The following is a 17734-nucleotide window of genomic DNA, read 5'->3' on the forward strand; positions in this document are numbered from 1 at the left end:
GGCTAGCAGATGGCATCCTGACTCAGTTTGCTGGCCAACAGCAATCCCTCCCTTATAAGCCATGGTGGAGTGGGGGAGGAGTCCTTGGCAGCTGCAGGAAAAAAGGGGGGAGGTTTTGTCTCCCTGGAAGGGCAGAGCCAAAGCTGAGGTGGACCTTCCCCGTTTTCTAAATGTGTGGGGTGGAACAGGAAAGATTTTGGAATCTGGACAAACCTGAGAGAGGAAAGCAACCATCTGTCTGAACTGGTATAGGGCTTCCTGTCTAGGCAGTGGGTTAGACTAGAAGACCTCCAAGGTCCCTTCCATCTCTGTTGTTCTATTCTATTCTAAAGCCTGAAGAGATACTGTATGTATCCAGATCCCACCTATGCTCAAAGCATGGCCAACCCTTGGAAAGCTCATCCTGGGGGCAATTCCCAGAAGAAAGCAAGAAGTCCAGTTGCTCCATCAAGGTCCTCTCAGCATTTGTGGTAGACCCAAACATCACTAAGCCTGAGCACGTTTCTTCCCCTTCTTCTCCTTGTGGCATTTACTTACTTACTTACTTACTTGCTTACCCTCTTAATTACTTTATGCCTCCCACAACTGAAACTCATCTGGCTTGCATGCAAGAAAGAAGAAAAGTATAATCAATTCATACAAAAAGATGCATCTTGTGAAAATGTAAAAGTGTAGTAAAGGTAATAGGTAAGAGAACTGTGATCTTTGGTAGATATATGGAGAAATTTTCTGACAGTGAGTCCAATTAATCGGTGGAGCAGAGCTTCAGAGGTTGTGGGTGCTCCAACACTGGGGTTTTTAAAGAAGATGTTGGACAACGATTGCTCTGAAAAGGTATAGGGTCTTCTGCTTGGGCTGGGGGTTGGACTAGAAGACCTCCAAGGTCCCTTCCAACTCTGCTACTTTTGATATGTCATCAATTGGGGAACTCAGTTCCTGTGCTTAATGCATATTTTCCAGCCATCTTCTCCAAGTTCATCCCCATGGCTCCCTTCACCCACCATGTTACTCCGATATAAGCCTTCTGTGAACACCGGGGAATAAGAAGAGCATTGAAAAAGCAGGTGTAGACCAGACAAATGCTGGTCAGACCGATGGTCTCTATATTTATCCCACAGATAACCTAGTAGAGTGACAACTGCAGATGGACCTGAAAAAGGTGGATTATCTGGACGTGTGACAGGTGGGTTTTAGGCTGTCTATGAAGATTACGCTGAATTGGTTGCCTTCAAAGATGATCTGGAACTGCACTTGAATATCCCTCCTTCGGTCAGATATTTTGGTGACCCTTGAAACTATTGGCCACACTGTCATTTTGGCTCACCTTTAAGACTTGGAAGTTAGAGTCACCACCCAGTGGTGCTTTTGGTCCTACCTAAGTAGGTAGATCCAGACAGGAGTTGCAGGGACGGAGAGGTTGGGCCCTTAGAACAGAACAGAACAACAGTTGGAAGGGACCTTGGAGGTCATCTAGTCCAAACCCCACAACCCAAGCAGGGGACCCTACACCATTTCTGACAGATGGCTGTCCAGTCTCTTCTTGAAAGCCTCCATTGATGAAGCTCCCACAACTTCTGAAGGCAACTTCTGTTCCATGGGTTGATTGTTCTCCCTGTCAGGAAATTCCTCCTTATTTCCAGGTTGAATCAGCCATCCATGAGGGAGGTCAAAAGGCTTAGTCCTTTCCCTCTCCACCAAAAGAGGTCAGCCACCAGTTTAAGGTGAGGCATCATCAACAATCATCTATCTTCACCCTGAAGCCTGGTTCTGGATATTGTCAGGGTCTAGCCAAAGAAAAATAGGCTCAAAATAGAGTAGATCTTCATTCAATCTTTCATATGAAACCACGATAGCAGGAGGAGGAAAGAAAAAAATAAAGACGTAGGCCACAGGGAGGTATTCTTTGAAGTCTGGATCTCCCTTTGTAAGCTTCCACCTGTTGGTTCTTGTCTTGTCTTGCCCTCAGGCATTACAGAGAAAAATCACACTGTCTGCTCTTCCCTTCCCTTCATGTTTTGGAAGGCTATTATTATGTCTTGGCTCAACTTTCTCCGCTGTAGGCTAAACATACCAAGTTACTTTCACTGCTCTTGGAGACAAGCAACCTGGAACTAGGGAGAAACTTCCTGGCAGTGAGGACAATTAACCAGTAGTACAGAGGTTGCCTTCAGAAGTTATGGGCGCTCTGACACTGGAGATTTTCAAGAAGATATTGGACAGTCACTTGTCTGAAATGGTAGAGGGTCTCCTGCTAGAGCAGGGGATTGGACTAGAAGATCTCCAAGATCCCTTGCTATTCTATTATTCTGGAAGTTAAAGTCCACAAGTCTTAAAGTTGCCAAGGTTGGAGACCCCTGCTCTAGACATCAACATACATGCAAACGAGACAGGGCTATAATCATATCCCATAGTGGTCAGCAGCTCTGGGATGAGTTTGACTCTGTGACCCCCAAAGGCATGGACAGGATTATGGGGAGACTCAGTGCTGCCACTTGTGTGCTGGACCTGTGTCCCTCTTGGTTAGTTTCGGCTTCCCGGGAGGTGACACGAGGCTGGCTCCAGGCGATTACCAACACTTCATTGAGGGGTTCTTTCCTACCTCCTTGAAAGAGGCGGTGGTGAGGCCCCTCCTTAAGAAGCCTTCCCTGGACCCAGCTTCTTTAGCCAATTATCGTCCGGTCTCCAACCTTCGCTTTGTAGCAAAGGTTGTCGAGAGTGTGGTAGCACGTCAGCTTCCCCAGTACCTGGATGAAGCTGTCTACCTGGATCCATTTCAGCTGGGTTTCAGGCCCGGGTACAGCACGGAGATGGCATTGATCGCGTTGGTCGATCATCTCTGGCGGGCCCGGGACAGGGGCTGCCCCTCTGTCCTGGTCCTATTAGACCTCTCGGCGGCTTTCGATACCATCAACCATGGTGTCCTACTGTGACAACTCAGGGAGTTGGGAGTGGGGGGCACCGTTTTACGGTGGTTCTCCTCCTACATGTCGGATTGGTCGCAGTTTGTGTTGACTGGAGGGCAGAGATCAACCCCCAGGCACGTCACTTGTGGGGTACCCCAGGGGTCGGTTCTCTCACCCCTCCTGTTCAACATATACATGAAACCGCTGGGCGAGATCATCCGTTGTTTTGGGGTATGGTATCATCAATATGCTGATGATACCCAACTTTTCATCTCTACCCCAAACCACCCAAACGATGCCCTCGACGTGATGTCCCGATGCCTGGAGGCTGTGCAGATCTGGATGGGGAGGAACAGACTCAAGCTCAATCCCTCCAAGACTGAGTGACTGTGGTTCCCGTCATCCCGATTTGTACACCTTGTTCCATCTTTGGTGCTAGGGGGAGAAATTTTAGCCCCCCTCAGAGAAGGCTCGCAATCTGGGAGTCCTCCTGGACATGCGGCTTAGTTTAGAAGAACACCTGACGGCCGTGACCAGGGGGGCCTTTTACCAGGTTCACCTGGTACGTCAGTTGCGCCCCTTCCTGGATCGGGATGCTCTGTGCACAGTCACTCATGCCCTCGTCCTTTCTCGGCTGGACTACTGCAACACTCTCTACATGGAGCTGCCCTTGAAGAGCACCCAGAGGCTTCAGCTGGTCCAGAATGCGGCCGCACGGATTATCATGGGGGTACCTTAGTGCTCCCATGTTACACCCCTTTTAGGCGGCATGCACTGGTTGCCGGTTGTTTTTCAGGTGCGATTCAAGGTATTAATTATGACCTTTAAAGCGCTCCATGGCTTAGGCCCAGGGTACCTGCGAGACCACCTACGGCCACCAGTAGCCTCCCACCGTCCAATACGATCCCACAGAGTTGGCCTCCTCAGGGTGCCATCGGCCAGGCAGTGTCGGCTGGTGACCCCCAGGAGGAGAGCCTTCTCTGTGGGAGCGCCTTCCCTCTGGAATGAGCTGCCCCCGGAGCTTCGCATAATCCCTGACCTCCGGTCCTTCCGACGCGCCCTAAAAAGTTGGCTTTTCCAGCAAGCTGGCCTGACCTGTTAATTTTAACTTATTTTAAATGTATTGTCTTTTAAATTCGGTTTGTTTTTTTGGATATGGATTTAATCTTTTTAAAAAACTTTCGGGATGTGTGTTTTTTAATGTTGTACGCCGCCCTGTGTCCTTTGGGAGAAAGGCGGCATATAAATCCAATAAAACAGAAAGAAACAGAAACAGCAGCTTCACCACTGTGAAAGCCTCAGTTGGACAGCATCAACTCTGGTTCCTAAAAGGGCTGTAGAATATAGAATAATAAGGTTGGGAGGGACCTTAGATGTCTTCTAGTCCAGTGGATCTCAACCTGTGTTCTGCAGACCCACTTTGGGTCATCAAATGGGGGTCTGTGAAAGCTTGAAGAAATGTTATGATTTAAATCTTGACTTTAGTCTTGGGGGTCCGTGGCCACAAAAGATATTTAAAGAGCATCTGTCTTGAAGAAAAGTTTGAGAACCCTTGTTCTAGTCCAATCTCCTGCCTATAGCAGGAGACCCTATTCTATTCTGGACAAATGGCTGCCCAGCCTCTTCTTGAAAACCTCCAGTGATGGAGAACCCACAACTTCTGGAAGGAAGCCATTCCACTGATTAATTGTTCTGGCTGTTAGGAAATTTCTCCTTAGTTCTAAGTTGCTTTCCCCTCTCTTGATGTCGTTCCATCTATTGCTTCTTGTCCTGCCTTCAGGAGCTCTGGAGAATAGGTTGACCTTCTCTTCTCTATGACAGCCCCTCAAGTACTGGAAGACTGCTCTCATGCCACCCCTAATCCTTCTCTTTCTTTGGCTAGACATACCTACGGTACTTGCCTATGAGGACTTGGCTCAAAACCCCTGGACTCTTCTGGAAGAGCAGAGTGGACATTTTTGTACTAATAAAGGAGAATCTTTGTAGCTCGCGGTTGACATGAGAGGTTCTTGATTCTCTCTGAACTTGCTTGTTTTCTTGCAGGCGTCTCATGACCCAAATTAGGAAACATTACAGGAAGTTGTCCCAAAGGTGCTTTTTCAAGAGGCAACTGGACTTCCTTGTTTTTTTTTTCTTTTAAGATACTTTGCTTCTCATCCAAGAAGCTTCTTCAGCCCCTTGACTTTGTCTCTGACTTTCTTTGGACAACCATGACCTGGATGACTGAGAATCTTTACAGACATTGCAGGATTTTTTTATCTAAGTCCATCTCACCTGGAGCAGGAGGCCCTGAAGAGTTTCACTCATGCTCTGGTCATCTTCTGACTGGGATCTCTGTAATTCTGCTAACATGAGGTTATCCTTGAAAACTCTCTGGTGTCTCCAGCTAGTGCATTATTTTCCATCATGGCAAAATAAAGATCTTGGTGAAATGACAGTGGGAAACCTTGTCCCAGTTCCCCTTTTGCAGCCATTCAAGAACAGTCCTCTTTCTAATTTATCTATGGGACATTCTACTGTCCATCTAGAGCCCGGAAGTTCTTTCTTCTGCCCCCAAAGGAAATGGGCTATCCATTGTATGTGCAAAATCCCCAATATGTTTTCCAAAGCTGGACCACCACCCCAGTTGCCTCTACTTATTGGTCACTCTTCCTGGTAGTCAATAGCATGACAACACACACATTCCTTGCCTTTTTAATTTCTCAGCAAACAGGTTTGTACTTCAAGCAAGTACAAAATGCACCAGACAATAGTGCAGCTAGACAATAGTCAAGGAATGTGCTTATGGAATGAGTGCAAATAGTTAAAGGTTAATATCCAACTTGTTTTTTCAACCAAGAATGTAGGAGTGAACCTCAAGACCTTCTCCTGCTAAGAGGTCCAAGGGAAAGATGAACCCAACAGGAGAAGGAAGACCATGCCTCAGTCTTCCAAGAGAAGCAGCAGCAGCCAGGAGACTTCCCGGTCTGCCCACACCTGCAACCAGGTGAAATGAACTCTTCCCTTGCTTCTTTGGGGTGTGTTCCCCTGTAACAACCTCAAAGAATCTTTGATATTTTAAACCCCAAAGCATCAATCTTAACTGCTTTGTCAGGAAGTCCCTCCTTAGTTCCATGTTGCTTCTCTCCTCGATTAGTTTCCATCCATCACTTCTAGTCCTGCCCGCAGGTGCTTTGGAGAATAGGTGGCCCCTCCTCTTTGTGGCAGCCCCTGAGAGACTACAACGCTGCTATTATGTCACTTAAATTTGTTGAATTTAAGCACAGAGATTTTATTATTATAGCCTAAACACAAGAATCTAGTCAACTAACAGTCAGCACTAAGTCAGTGCTTGGTAAGGCTCAACTAAATTCAAGGAGTGCTGGACTTGTGGGAATGCAATGATTCTAAATGGATCATGCATTTAATTCCACCTTCCAGCTCTGCCTGGTCTTCTCCTACAGTCCCCCTGTCTGTCTTAAAAGACTCCTATCCCTGAGAACACCAGAGCCGCTGAATCAACACTTGTAGTGGACAGCCTCATATCTGCTTGCAAGACTCCACATAAAGGGCTTCCATCCAAGGAGCTGACCTTCATTTGCAAGACATGAATCTCCTCTCTGGCCTTGGTGAGAAAGGGGTGGCAAGAAACAATTGGCCCTTCAGGAAAGATTGAGGATGATCTTTGGCCCAGAAAGAGTGCAGTTCTCCAGAGATGGAGGCCATCTACCTGCTCTGGATTCCCCACTTCATCCTGGCTTCATTCAGGACACAACTCAACTGAAGGGCAACACCAAAGGATCATGATCCAGTAGTGTAGGAGATTCAACCATTATTGCAATAACTGTAAATAACTGTAAAGTTCTCCTTCTGTCCCCTTGGAGAACTTTGACACACAAAGCATGGAAAACCGAGAGGAGAACAAGGAAGGTCAAGAGATTGACCAAGGCCAGATTGACCAACAGCACGTTCTACTTGGCTTCAGGCAAAGATCTCCTCTCCTGGATACACCCCTTTCTTGCACACAACATGCCAACAATCCATCGTAGGATGTTGCCTCATCTGACCCTCCCTGCAGAACCTCCCCTGTCCAAGTGAGATTAGAAATACACATTTGAGACGAAGAATTCTTGCTACTTCAAATTGGACTTCAGCTGCATCATGAAACCTTGCATTCTTCTACTCCTAGCTGGTCTCCTCATTATTTCCACTCAACTGGCAACAGCAAAGGCCACCAAAAAATTTTGTCCTCCAAAAGGTAAGTACCATTAGAGCAACAAAGATGATGAGGGGACTGGGGGCTAAAAGATATGAAGAACAGTTGGGAGAACCGGGCATGGCTAGTCTAGTGAAGAGAAGGACCAGGGGAGACATGATAGTAGCCTTTCAAGACTTGAGGGACTGCCACAGAGAGGAGGGGGTCAAGCAGTTTTCCAAGGCATCTGAAGACCAGACAAGGAACAATGAATAGAAACTGATCAAGGAGAGAATCAAGCTAGAAATAAGGAGGAATTTTCTGAGAACAATCAACCAATTGAACAGAAGACTGCTGGGCAGACTGGACTGCTGTCTGTCAGAAACGGTATAGGTTTCCTGCTTGGGTGGGATATTGGACTAGATGATCTACAAGGTCCCTTCCAAATCTGTTATTCTGTTAATGTCTGTTAATTAATTTCAGAGAAGATGGGCTGCAAATGCCTTTGCCACCTGAATGGAAATCATGAAAATTTTGGTTGCTTCACAATGCAACCAAAAATATTTTTAATAGCAAGCAGATTATCTTTATTGAGCAGAAGCAAAGCACAATAGCTAGATGGTAGCAAAGAAAATTGATTAGGAAAGGGTCCAAAATAGTTCCTAGAACCTTACGTGGCTGAAGAGTGCTGGCTCCGTCCGGCGTGAGGCCGTCTCCCGTGGGACTGTTTGCTGTGGGTGTGGAGGGACAGTTTCCCCCCTTTCCCCCCCTTTTTTTTTTCTCCTGTGCGCTCTGCAATTTACCTCATGATGATTTCCCTTGGTTGATTTACCTCATGAGGCTCCTGTCAGCCTATCTTGTCTGCTGTAAATACTGATGAAAACTATATTTATTTATATAAGACTAGGCTGTGTGCTCGCCATTCGTGTAAATGGAGCTCCACACGCAGGGAAGCTGCCCTCTCAGTGTCCCTCTTCTGTTTCTGCAGTCAAGCCAGGCGAGTGTCCCAAGATCAAAATCCCTCCTGACTATCCCTGTGAAAAGCAGTGCGCCTGCGACTCCGGCTGCCCAGGGAGTAAGAAATGCTGCCCGGTGGGATGCGCCATGGAGTGTTTCCCCCCAGGTAAGGGGAAGGCTTTGAGACTTCCTCCCTTCCTTTCTTTCTTTTTCCTTCCTTCCTTCCTTTCCTTCCTTCCTTCCTTCCTTCCTCTCTTCCTTCCTTCTTTCTGTTCTTTCCATTCTACTTTTTCTTTTCTTTCTTTCCTCCTTCCTTTCTTTCTCTTTCCTTCCTTTCCTTCCTTCCTTTCTTTCCTCACATCCTTCCTTCCTCTCTTCCTTATTTCTGTTTTCCTCTCTTTTTCTTTATTTCTTCCTTCCTTTCCTCTTTCTGTCCTTTCTTTCTTTTGTGCATCCTTCCTTCCTCTCTTTCTTCTTTCGGTTCTTTCCTTTCTATCTTTTTCTTTCTTTCTCTCTCTCCCTGCCTCCTTCCCTTCCCTCCCTCTTTCTTTCTTTCCTTTCTTTCCTTCCTTCCTTTCTTTGCATCCTTCCTTCCTCTCTTCCTTCCTTTTGTTCTTTCCTTTCTATCTTTTTCTTTCTTTCTGTCCTTTCTTTCCTTCTTTCTTTCTTAGTTTCTTTGTGTTTCTCCCTCCCTCCCTCTTTCTTTCTTTCTTTTTCTTTCTTTTCTTCCTTCCTTCTGTCATTTCTTTATCTCTCCCTCCCTCCCTCCCTCCTTCCTTTCCCTCCCATCATCTTTCTTTCTTTCTTTCTTTCTTTCTTTCTTTCTTTCTTTCTTTCTTTCTTTCTTTCTTTCTTTCTTCTTTCTTCTTTCTTTCCCATCTACTTTTGTAACTTTTCATGGGCCCTGGAGCTCCCTCCTCCCTCATTCTGGGGCTTCCTTCCTGGCAACAGCCGGTGTTGAGGTTTGGCAGAGCCTGATTCAAGCTGACAAAAGTTCTGGCAGTTACAGCTTTTCCCAAAAGTTCATCTCGTCTGCAAACACTCTGACCTCACACCAGGAACTCACACAACGGGTTCTCCTTGATTGATGTATGTGTCACGTTTCTGAATGGCTTATCTCCCTCCAAGAGGAAATCTTCCTCCTCAGCCAGGCCTCGTTCCTCCTGCAGGGCATCCTCTCCAGCTGCCCAAGGAAGGTCCCAGGGGACACAAGGGGGGGGGGGGTCCCTCGACTCTCTTCTTCCTGCATTGGGACCGGGATAAGACACTCCCCCCACCCCCTTCTGCCTCCCAGGACCCAGAGAATAATCAGCTGGAGCTCTGGAACGGCCCCTCACTCAAGGCAGGGCCTCTCCAGTGAGGACCCTTTGGGCCCACAACATGCAGAACGGGAAGCTGAATGAGCACACTTCATCCCAGGTGTGGCCCTGATATCAAGGAGGGCCCAAAGCAGGGGTGGGCTCCTGCCAGTTGTAACCTCTTCTATAGAAATCTACCGTGCCGTTTAGAACCGGTTCCAGCTCTCTCCCCCTGCCTGTCCGCACCACGCTTGCCCCGCCCGCCGCTCACTGATTGGCTGGCTCACCAATCGCCCCACCCGCCTCTAAGAGGCCTATCTAAACCTTAAAGACTTAAAGCTGCCAAGTTTGAACACCCCTGGGTTTTAATTTCCCTAAAGGCTTAGGGGTGCAAGGGTCTTGTAACTTGACAGCTTTAAGACTTGCGTGCTTCAAATGCCAAAGTTTCTGAACCAACATTTTGGTTGCTAAGCAAGAGCGTTGTTAAGTGAGTTTCACCACATGTTACAAGTTGGCCACACCCACCCAGTCACATGCCTGCCAAGCCACTCCCACTCGGTCACATGGCCGGCAAGCCATTCCCACCGGTCACATGGCCGGCAAGTCACCCCCACAAAACAGGCCACACCTACAGAAGAGGTTCTAAAAGAATTTGAAACCCACCACTGGCCCAAAGAAACTTGAGGGGCCACAGTGCTCTGTTTCTTTCCTCAAAGCCAGAAGGCTCCCAAAGTCCAGAAAAACATGCAGCAATTCTTCTAATTAGATTTTTGTGGTTCCACACCTAGAGACAGCATCTTGCCACGCTAAAACTGCCTCCTATCTACACCAAGGATATACTCTGGGAACTATTTAGGAGTTGACGTGGTGATTCTTCCAGGTATTGTTCCACACCTATAGACAGAATCTTGCCAGATTAAAGACTCCTCTATCTGAATCCACAACATTCTCTGGGAACTATTAAGAAGAGGCTGTCTTCACCCTCTTTCTCTCAGACTATCTGCTGCCTCTTATTCTTCCGGGACTCTGGCCCCTCCCTCCTGGGACTCTGGCCCATTGCATTCCATTCACAGGGACCTTCTGTGGACCAGGAAGAAGAAGTCCCATTCCCAAAAGTTCATCTCGTCTGCAAACACTCTGACCTCACACCAGGAACTCACACAACGGGTTCTCCTTGATTGATGTATGTGTCACGTTTCTGAATGGCTTATCTCCCTCCAAGAGGAAATCTTCCTCCTCAGCCAGGCCTCGTTCCTCCTGCAGGGCATCCTCTCCAGCTGCCCAAGGAAGGTCCCAGGGGACACAAGGGGGGGGCGTCCCTCGCCTCTCTTCTTCCTGCATTGGGACCGGAATAAGACACTCCCCCCACCCCCCTTCTGCCTCCCAGGACCCAGAGAATAATCAGCTGGAGCTCTGGAACGGCCCCTCACTCAAGGCAGGGCCTCTCCAGTGAGGACCCTTTGGGCCCACAACATGCAGAACGGGAAGCTGAATGAGCACACTTCATCCCAGGTGTGGCCCTGATATCAAGGAGGGCCCAAAGCAGGGGTGGGCTCCTGCCAGTTGTAACCTCTTCTATAGAAATCTACCGTGCCGTTTAGAACCGGTTCCAGCTCTCTCCCCCTGCCTGTCCGCACCACGCTTGCCCCGCCCGCCGCTCACTGATTGGCTGGCTCACCAATCGCCCCACCCGCCTCTAAGAGGCCTATCTAAACCTTAAAGACTTAAAGCTGCCAAGTTTGAACACCCCTGGGTTTTAATTTCCCTAAAGGCTTAGGGGTGCAAGGGTCTTGTAACTTGACAGCTTTAAGACTTGCGTGCTTCAAATGCCAAAGTTTCTGAACCAACATTTTGGTTGCTAAGCAAGAGCGTTGTTAAGTGAGTTTCACCACATGTTACAAGTTGGCCACGCCCACCCAGTCACATGCCTGCCAAGCCACTCCCACTCGGTCACATGGCCGGCAAGCCATTCCCACCGGTCACATGGCCGGCAAGTCACCCCCACAAAACAGGCCACACCTACAGAAGAGGTTCTAAAAGAATTTGAAACCCACCACTGGCCCAAAGAAACTTGAGGGGCCACAGTGCTCTGTTTCTTTCCTCAAAGCCAGAAGGCTCCCAAAGTCCAGAAAAACATGCAGCAATTCTTCTAATTAGATTTTTGTGGTTCCACACCTAGAGACAGCATCTTGCCACGCTAAAACTGCCTCCTATCTACACCAAGGATATACTCTGGGAACTATTTAGGAGTTGACGTGGTGATTCTTCCAGGTATTGTTCCACACCTATAGACAGAATCTTGCCAGATTAAAGACTCCTCTATCTGAATCCACAACATTCTCTGGGAACTATTAAGAAGAGGCTGTCTTCCCCCTCTTTCTCTCAGACTATCTGCTGCCTCTTATTCTTCCGGGACTCTGGCCCATTGCATTCCATTCACAGGGACCTTCTGTGGACCAGGAAGAAGAAGTCCCATTCACACAGAGATGCATCTTCTGTTCCTCCTTCTCCTCTCCCCTTTGCTCTTTCCCCAGGACCTCTCTGAGGAGCCCCAAGACCTGACAAAGGAAGCAGCCACACACACCCCTCACCTGTCTTGGATCCCCACATCCAGCCCAGCCTTCCTGCTGCATGGTCCATTCCTCTCGGGCCTCCCTGCTCCTGACTCCTGGCCACCTTCCCACCAGCTGCTTTGGGCTGGACAAAGTCCATTTCTCCAGAAATGAGGCTTCCTCAAATAAATGTAGCATTGAAAATTCTGGTGTCTACTGCCTTTTTCTCAAAAAGTGAGAGCAGTTTGCAAAGAGGATGAGGAGGTGGAGGAGGAAGACTGTGGGGTCCTTGATACTTTCTTTGTGTTTGGTTGTTTTCTTGCAAACATTTCATGACAAAGCTAGGGAACGTCTTCAGTGCTAGAAAGAAGAGGAGAGCTTGCAGATAAGAGGAGGAGGAGGAGGAGGATGGAAGAGGAGGGTTATGACTGTAAGGTCCATGGTGCTCTCTGAGCTTGGTTGGGTGTGTTTTTTGTTAACGTTTCATTGCCCCTAAGGAACATCATCTAGAAGGAAGCAGGGGTCGTGGAATGGAGAAGGAAGAAGAGGAGGAGGAGGATAAAGGGGGGTGGGTGGGTGTCCTTATGGTCTCTGAGTTTGGTTGGGTCTTTGTGCACGGAATGCTGTTACCTTCGCACCACCTACTTGCATTTTTTACAAGTTCACTCCATTATGAGGTGCTAGGGATTCGAACCGCTGGACTAACCTTCTGATCGACAAGCGTGACGGTCGGAGGGGACGACCACCACCCCCATCATGTCATGCTCTCTTGGGTTCCGGAAAGAAAAGGCAGCCGAGCGCAAGAGGGCGTAAAAGGCCGCCGGGGGGGGGGGGGAGAACCGGATGGCGCCGCTTCCGTGGAACCGACCTCCCGGCCAGGGGGCTGCAGGGGGGCTGGGACAGACGCCGGGTGGGAGAAGCAGGGTCGGCCGGGACCCCGCAGCCCCTCCGCCGCAGTGCCTTCCCCGCGGGCGAAGACTCCCACTCTCGAGTAGAGACGGGCGGATTTCCCCCCCGATCCCCCCTCCCTCAAGGGGCTCCTCCCTCTCCCTTTTCTTTGCCCCCCCCCCCACCTCCCACGGGGAGAGACCACCGAGAGGGTCCAGCCGGCCTCGATGAAGAGGTGCCGGGCCGTTTGTACCCCGCAGCTGGGCGGCCACCCCGAGCAAGCGCCTCCGAGGCGGGCCAGCAGTTCGGAGCACGGGGTCTTGCCCGCCCCGAGGGTCGGAACAAGGGTCCCGTCCTCCCCCTCCCGCTGCCCCGCCACCCCGCCGCCCCTGGAGCCACAACCGGGGGTCGGGGAGGGCGGGGGCTGCTGGAGGGATCCACCTCCGGAGGGGCCGCGAGGGAGACGGGTTGGGTCCGGCGAGAAAAGGAGGGTACCCATCCCATGGGCAGGGGTCCGCATGCCGGGGAGGGAAGAGAGGGTGCGCCGGAGCGTCCTGGAGAGGGGAAGGGTCTCCGCCAGCTGGGGGCTTTCCAGGTCTTGGGAAGAGAAGGGACTCTTTAAGGCTGAGGGCTGCAGGAGACCCATTTCGGGGGGTTCCCCCAAGGACCCCCAAGCCTCTTTTTTTCTAAAAAAAAAAAAAACCAGAACTGGAAAGAAGGGTCTCCAAGCAAGCGACAGGTCGTCCTCGACTTACAGCAATTCGTTTAGTGACCATTCTGAGTCACAATGGCAATGGAAAAAGTCACTTGCAACCGTTTTTCCACAGTTGGTTGTGTGATCAAAATTCAGCCGTTTGGCAACAGGTTCATAGTTATGACGGTCAGAGGATCCCCTTTGGCGAACTTCTGACCAGCAAAATCGATGGGGAATTCACTGAACAACCGTGTGAATTTTTAATTACAGTTTTTTATTTTTCCATTTTCATAACATATAATCACATGTTTACTATTACATAACCAACATCATCTTGTATTATTAAATGTTTACATCAATTCATCTTGCCATCAACTCCCAAAACCAATTATTGGCTCTTCTGCTCTCCATACACCATATTTGTACCTTATCCATCACTTTCTTCTCCCTCTCTCCTCCCCCTCCCTACCTCCTTTCTTCCCTCTGTCATCTTTCTCTTCTCTACTTCCCCTTCCTCTCTCCCCTTTCCACTCCTTCTTTCTCTCCTCCTCTCCCCCCCCTCTCCTATCCCTCTCTTCTTCATCACTGGAAGTTTTAAAGAAGATGTTGGACAACCATTTGTCTGAAATGGTTTAGTGTTTCCTGCCTAGGCAGGGGGTTGGACTAGAAGACCTCCAAGGTCCCTTCCAACTCTGCTATTCCATTCCATTCTATTCTGTTCTAAATATTGACAGATATAACTGACCTAAACCCCAAACTCCTCAATAATGTTTCAGAAAGTTAAATGGTCTTGAGACCAAAATGTTTGAGAGCAACCAAGAAAGAAAGTTTTTGGTTTTGGGGCCAAGTTTCATAGCAAATTTTGGTGAGAAATGGAAGAATCTCCAGGCTGCTGCTCTTGATATCCCAGAGGTCCCTTTGCAGCCAGTAAGGAATAGATGCACTGGGTTGCTCCCCCCCCCCCAAAAAAAGACGTGGGGGAGGTGGGACAGCTGCAGGAGGGGTGTGAATCTCTAGAGTTAGGGGTATCTGCCTGTTCTGAATCCACCCCCCTCCCTCCACATTTCAACTGGTGCTAAGTGCCGTCACTAAACCAGCAAGATCCAGAAACAGGAACTTCAACCGCTATTGTAGTAACTTTAATTTTGTAAATTTCTCGCCTTGGGAAGGAGGACTTTGAGTGCAGTTCTCCAGAGTTGGAGGCCTTCTACCATGTGAATAACTTTTCACACCGCTGAGGTTCACTTAACAACCATGGCGAGAAAGTTCCTAAAAATGGGACAAAACTCATTTAACGACTGTCTTGGAAACATTGGGCTCATTTGTGTTTATAAGTTGAGGATTCCCTGTACATGGAAGTGGATGTCTGCATTGGTGTTTCCCCCCCACCCCCCACCCCCCAAGTAAGAGTCTGGGGGAGCCAGGAAAGAGGAATTGGCTGGAGGGGAGGGGGAGCTCTTTCAGGAATAGATTCGGAGTTCGGGAATAGCTGCCAAGTTCGCGTACCTGGGTTTATATTACACCGGCCCTTCTGGGCACATGATGCCCTTCAGCTGTGGAGGTGAGAGTGACCAATGGCTTTTCCCCCACTTTCTGGGAATGCTGCGCTCTGGTGTTTATTATTACCATCTTGATAAGCTGATGTTTGTCTTTGTGTAAACATGGAAGGGGACCAGCTGCAAAGATGCCCTTCTGCGTCCTTGGGAGGTTTTTTTTTTAGGTCTCTTCCTCTTCCTCCTCCTCCTCCCCTGGAATTTGCCACCTTCTGTTTTCCTTGGGAGTGCCCAGGCTTTGCTTGCCTGCCCTCTTTTCCTCTTGGGCGCAAGGGACACACCTTTCGGCATCAGGTACACAAGGCTGTTTATGCAGAAGCACCGCGTGCCAAAATCTTGGCTTCTGACCAATCCAGGGCTCCGGCTCTGCCAAGGCACGTGACCTCCCTGACCTTGGCCTCACGTGGCATGTTCAAAGTAGCCAAGACACAAGAGCCCCCACCCCAAGGTCCAAAATCAAGAACCGTGCGTGATTCCAGAGGTGGCGTCTGCGGTTTGGCAAGCCAGACTCAGCTGAATGGAGGAAAAGTGTCCAGCATGGAAGTTCTGAGCCACAGACTTTCACACACATGGATGAGCTGCAAGGCCCCCCTTGGTGCATTGTCAGCACCCTTTTGGCATGGGGTCAGCGGTGTTGTAGAACAACTGTCATAGAAGAAAGCATAGGTTTCTTGATTCTATCCTCTGTTAATGTAATTTAGGATTGCATTGTCTTTTTTTGGCCCACACTGCTGGCTCCTATTTAGCTGGTTGTCCACTAAGACTCCAAGATCCCCCTCACAGTCCCTGCTATTAAGCCTGGTTCCATCTGTTTTGGGACTGCACCCAAGGCTCACATCTCTTGGAAACAGGTGTCAGCCTCTGTCTCGCTGCTTGCTGTCGGCTGCCATTGAAACGGGGAGTTGGGGCTGGTATTTGGGAGGGGAAGTTTAAGCACAGGAGAGATTGTAAAAAGGGAGTTTGACCTCACCGTCCACTGCGCTTGCTGGAGACTGGTGCTTGGTGTCAGTCAAGGCCAACCGTCCTGCATACCAACCTGATGATGCTCCTTGAAGATGGGACTCACATGACACCTAAGGGATTTGCAGATTGGACAGTGGGATGAGGGTTGCCGGGGGAGGGGGGGGGTTGACATATTGATATGTATGATTTCGCTTGTTTTTGCCCCAGATCTTGCTTTGCTTAGCTGCTATCTTTTAATAACCAGTAAAAGTCCTCTTAGTTCTGCAAAATGGAGTTAAGTGGTTTCTTTCGTGGTTGCTGAGGGAGGATGCCTTGACACCAGGCTTAATAGCAGGAATTATGAGAGGAATCTTGGAGTCTTAGTGGACAACCAGCTAAATAGGAGTAAGCAACGTGCAACCTGCAACCACCAGGTATCAATACCACTCTAAAAGCCTTAGTAAGACCACACCTAGAATCCTGCATCCAGTTTTGGTCACTACACTATAAAAAAGAGGTTGAGACTCTACAAAGAGTGCAGAGAAGAGAAGCCAGGATGATGAGGGGACTAGAGAATAAAACACATGAAGAACGGTTGCAGGGAAGAGAAGGACCAGGGAGGACAAGATAGCATCTTGAGGGGCTGCCACAGAGTGGAGGAGGTCAAGCTATTTCCCAAAGCACCCGAAAGCCAGACAAGGAATAATGGATGGAAACTGACCAAGGAGAAATTTGGAAATAAGGAGGAATTTTCTGACAGTGAGAACAATCAACCAGTGGAACAGAAGTTGCCTTTGGAAGTTGTGGGAGCTTCATCACTGGAGGCTTTCAAGAAGAGACTAAACAGCCACATGTAAGAAATGGTGTAGGGTCTCATACTTGGGCGGGGGGGTTGGACTAGATGACCTGCAAGGTCCCTCCCAACTCTGTTAATCTGTTAAACCATGGGCAGTGCTCAAAGAGGGTTCAAGAGGTGGAGCCAGAGGAATGGGATCTTTCAAAGACTTAGGGCAGCTCTCCAAGGTGCCACCAGCCCTTGGCTTCGTCTCTTGACTTGTAGGCCTGCAGCTCCCTTGCCTGCCTCCTCCTCCCCACCCCCGCTGGTCTGGGCTGCATCTGGAGAGGCCCAGCAGAATTCAGCTTGCCTTCTGTCTATGGAGATTCTCCATCATGCAGGTCACGGTCGTCCCAGAGGGGCTTTTCAAAAGGCAGATGGACCTTCAGTTCTCTGAAGAAGCTTCTTGGGTGAGAAGCAAAATGTCTTCCAGAAGAAAACAAACCAAGAAACTCCAGCTGGGCTCCAGATTGCTCTCCTGGCACCTTGCCTGAAGACCTTGTGGTTGCCCAGAAAGGGTGCAGAGAAGAGCAAAGGTGATCAGGGGGCTGGAGGCTGAAAAACGGGAAATGGCTGGAGGGTTTGGCTTTGGCCAGTCTAGAGAGAAGAAGGAGTGGGAGGGTCATGACACTGGTGGTCCAGTATTTTATGGGCTGCCACAAAGAAGGGGGGGGGGTTCAACTTATTCTCCAAAGTACCTAAAGGCAGGACAAGAAACAATGGATGGAAACTTATCAAGGAGAGAAGCAACTTAGAACTAAGGAGAAATTTCCCCACAGTGAGGACAATTAATCAGTGGAACAGAAGTTGCCTTCAGAAATCGTGGGCTCTTCATCACTGGAGGCTTTTAAGAACAGATTGGACAGCCGTTTGTGTGAAATGGTATAGGTTCTCCTGCTTGACCAGGGGGTTCGAATAGAAGGCCTCCAAAGTCCCCT

General features: G+C 49.1%; 1 protein-coding gene across 1 annotated transcript; it reads left to right on the forward strand.

Annotated features, from left to right (window-relative positions):
- The first annotated feature begins 6925 nt into the window (after positions 1–6925).
- LOC309388553 (waprin-Phi3-like) lies at positions 6926–12069 on the forward strand. Its single transcript, XM_081945960.1, has 3 exons — positions 6926–7140; positions 8066–8200; positions 11867–12069. The coding sequence occupies exons 1-3, from the start codon at positions 7044–7046 to the stop codon at positions 11875–11877; spliced, it is 243 nt and encodes an 80-aa protein (XP_081802086.1). The 5' UTR covers positions 6926–7043; the 3' UTR covers positions 11878–12069.
- The last annotated feature ends 5665 nt before the right edge of the window (positions 12070–17734 follow it).

Source organism: Natrix helvetica (assembly GCF_964273705.1).
Source record: "Natrix helvetica genome assembly, chromosome: 3".
NCBI classification, from domain to species: Eukaryota; Metazoa; Chordata; class Lepidosauria; order Squamata; family Natricidae; genus Natrix; species Natrix helvetica.

Coding starts and splice junctions, on each gene's coding strand:
- LOC309388553 (XM_081945960.1), top strand. CDS start 7,044: ATGAAACCTTGCATTCTTCTACTCCTAGCTGGTCTCCTCATTATTTCC. Junction 7,141..8,065: donor AAAATTTTGTCCTCCAAAAG/GTAAGTACCATT, acceptor CTGTTTCTGCAG/TCAAGCCAGGCGAGTGTCCC.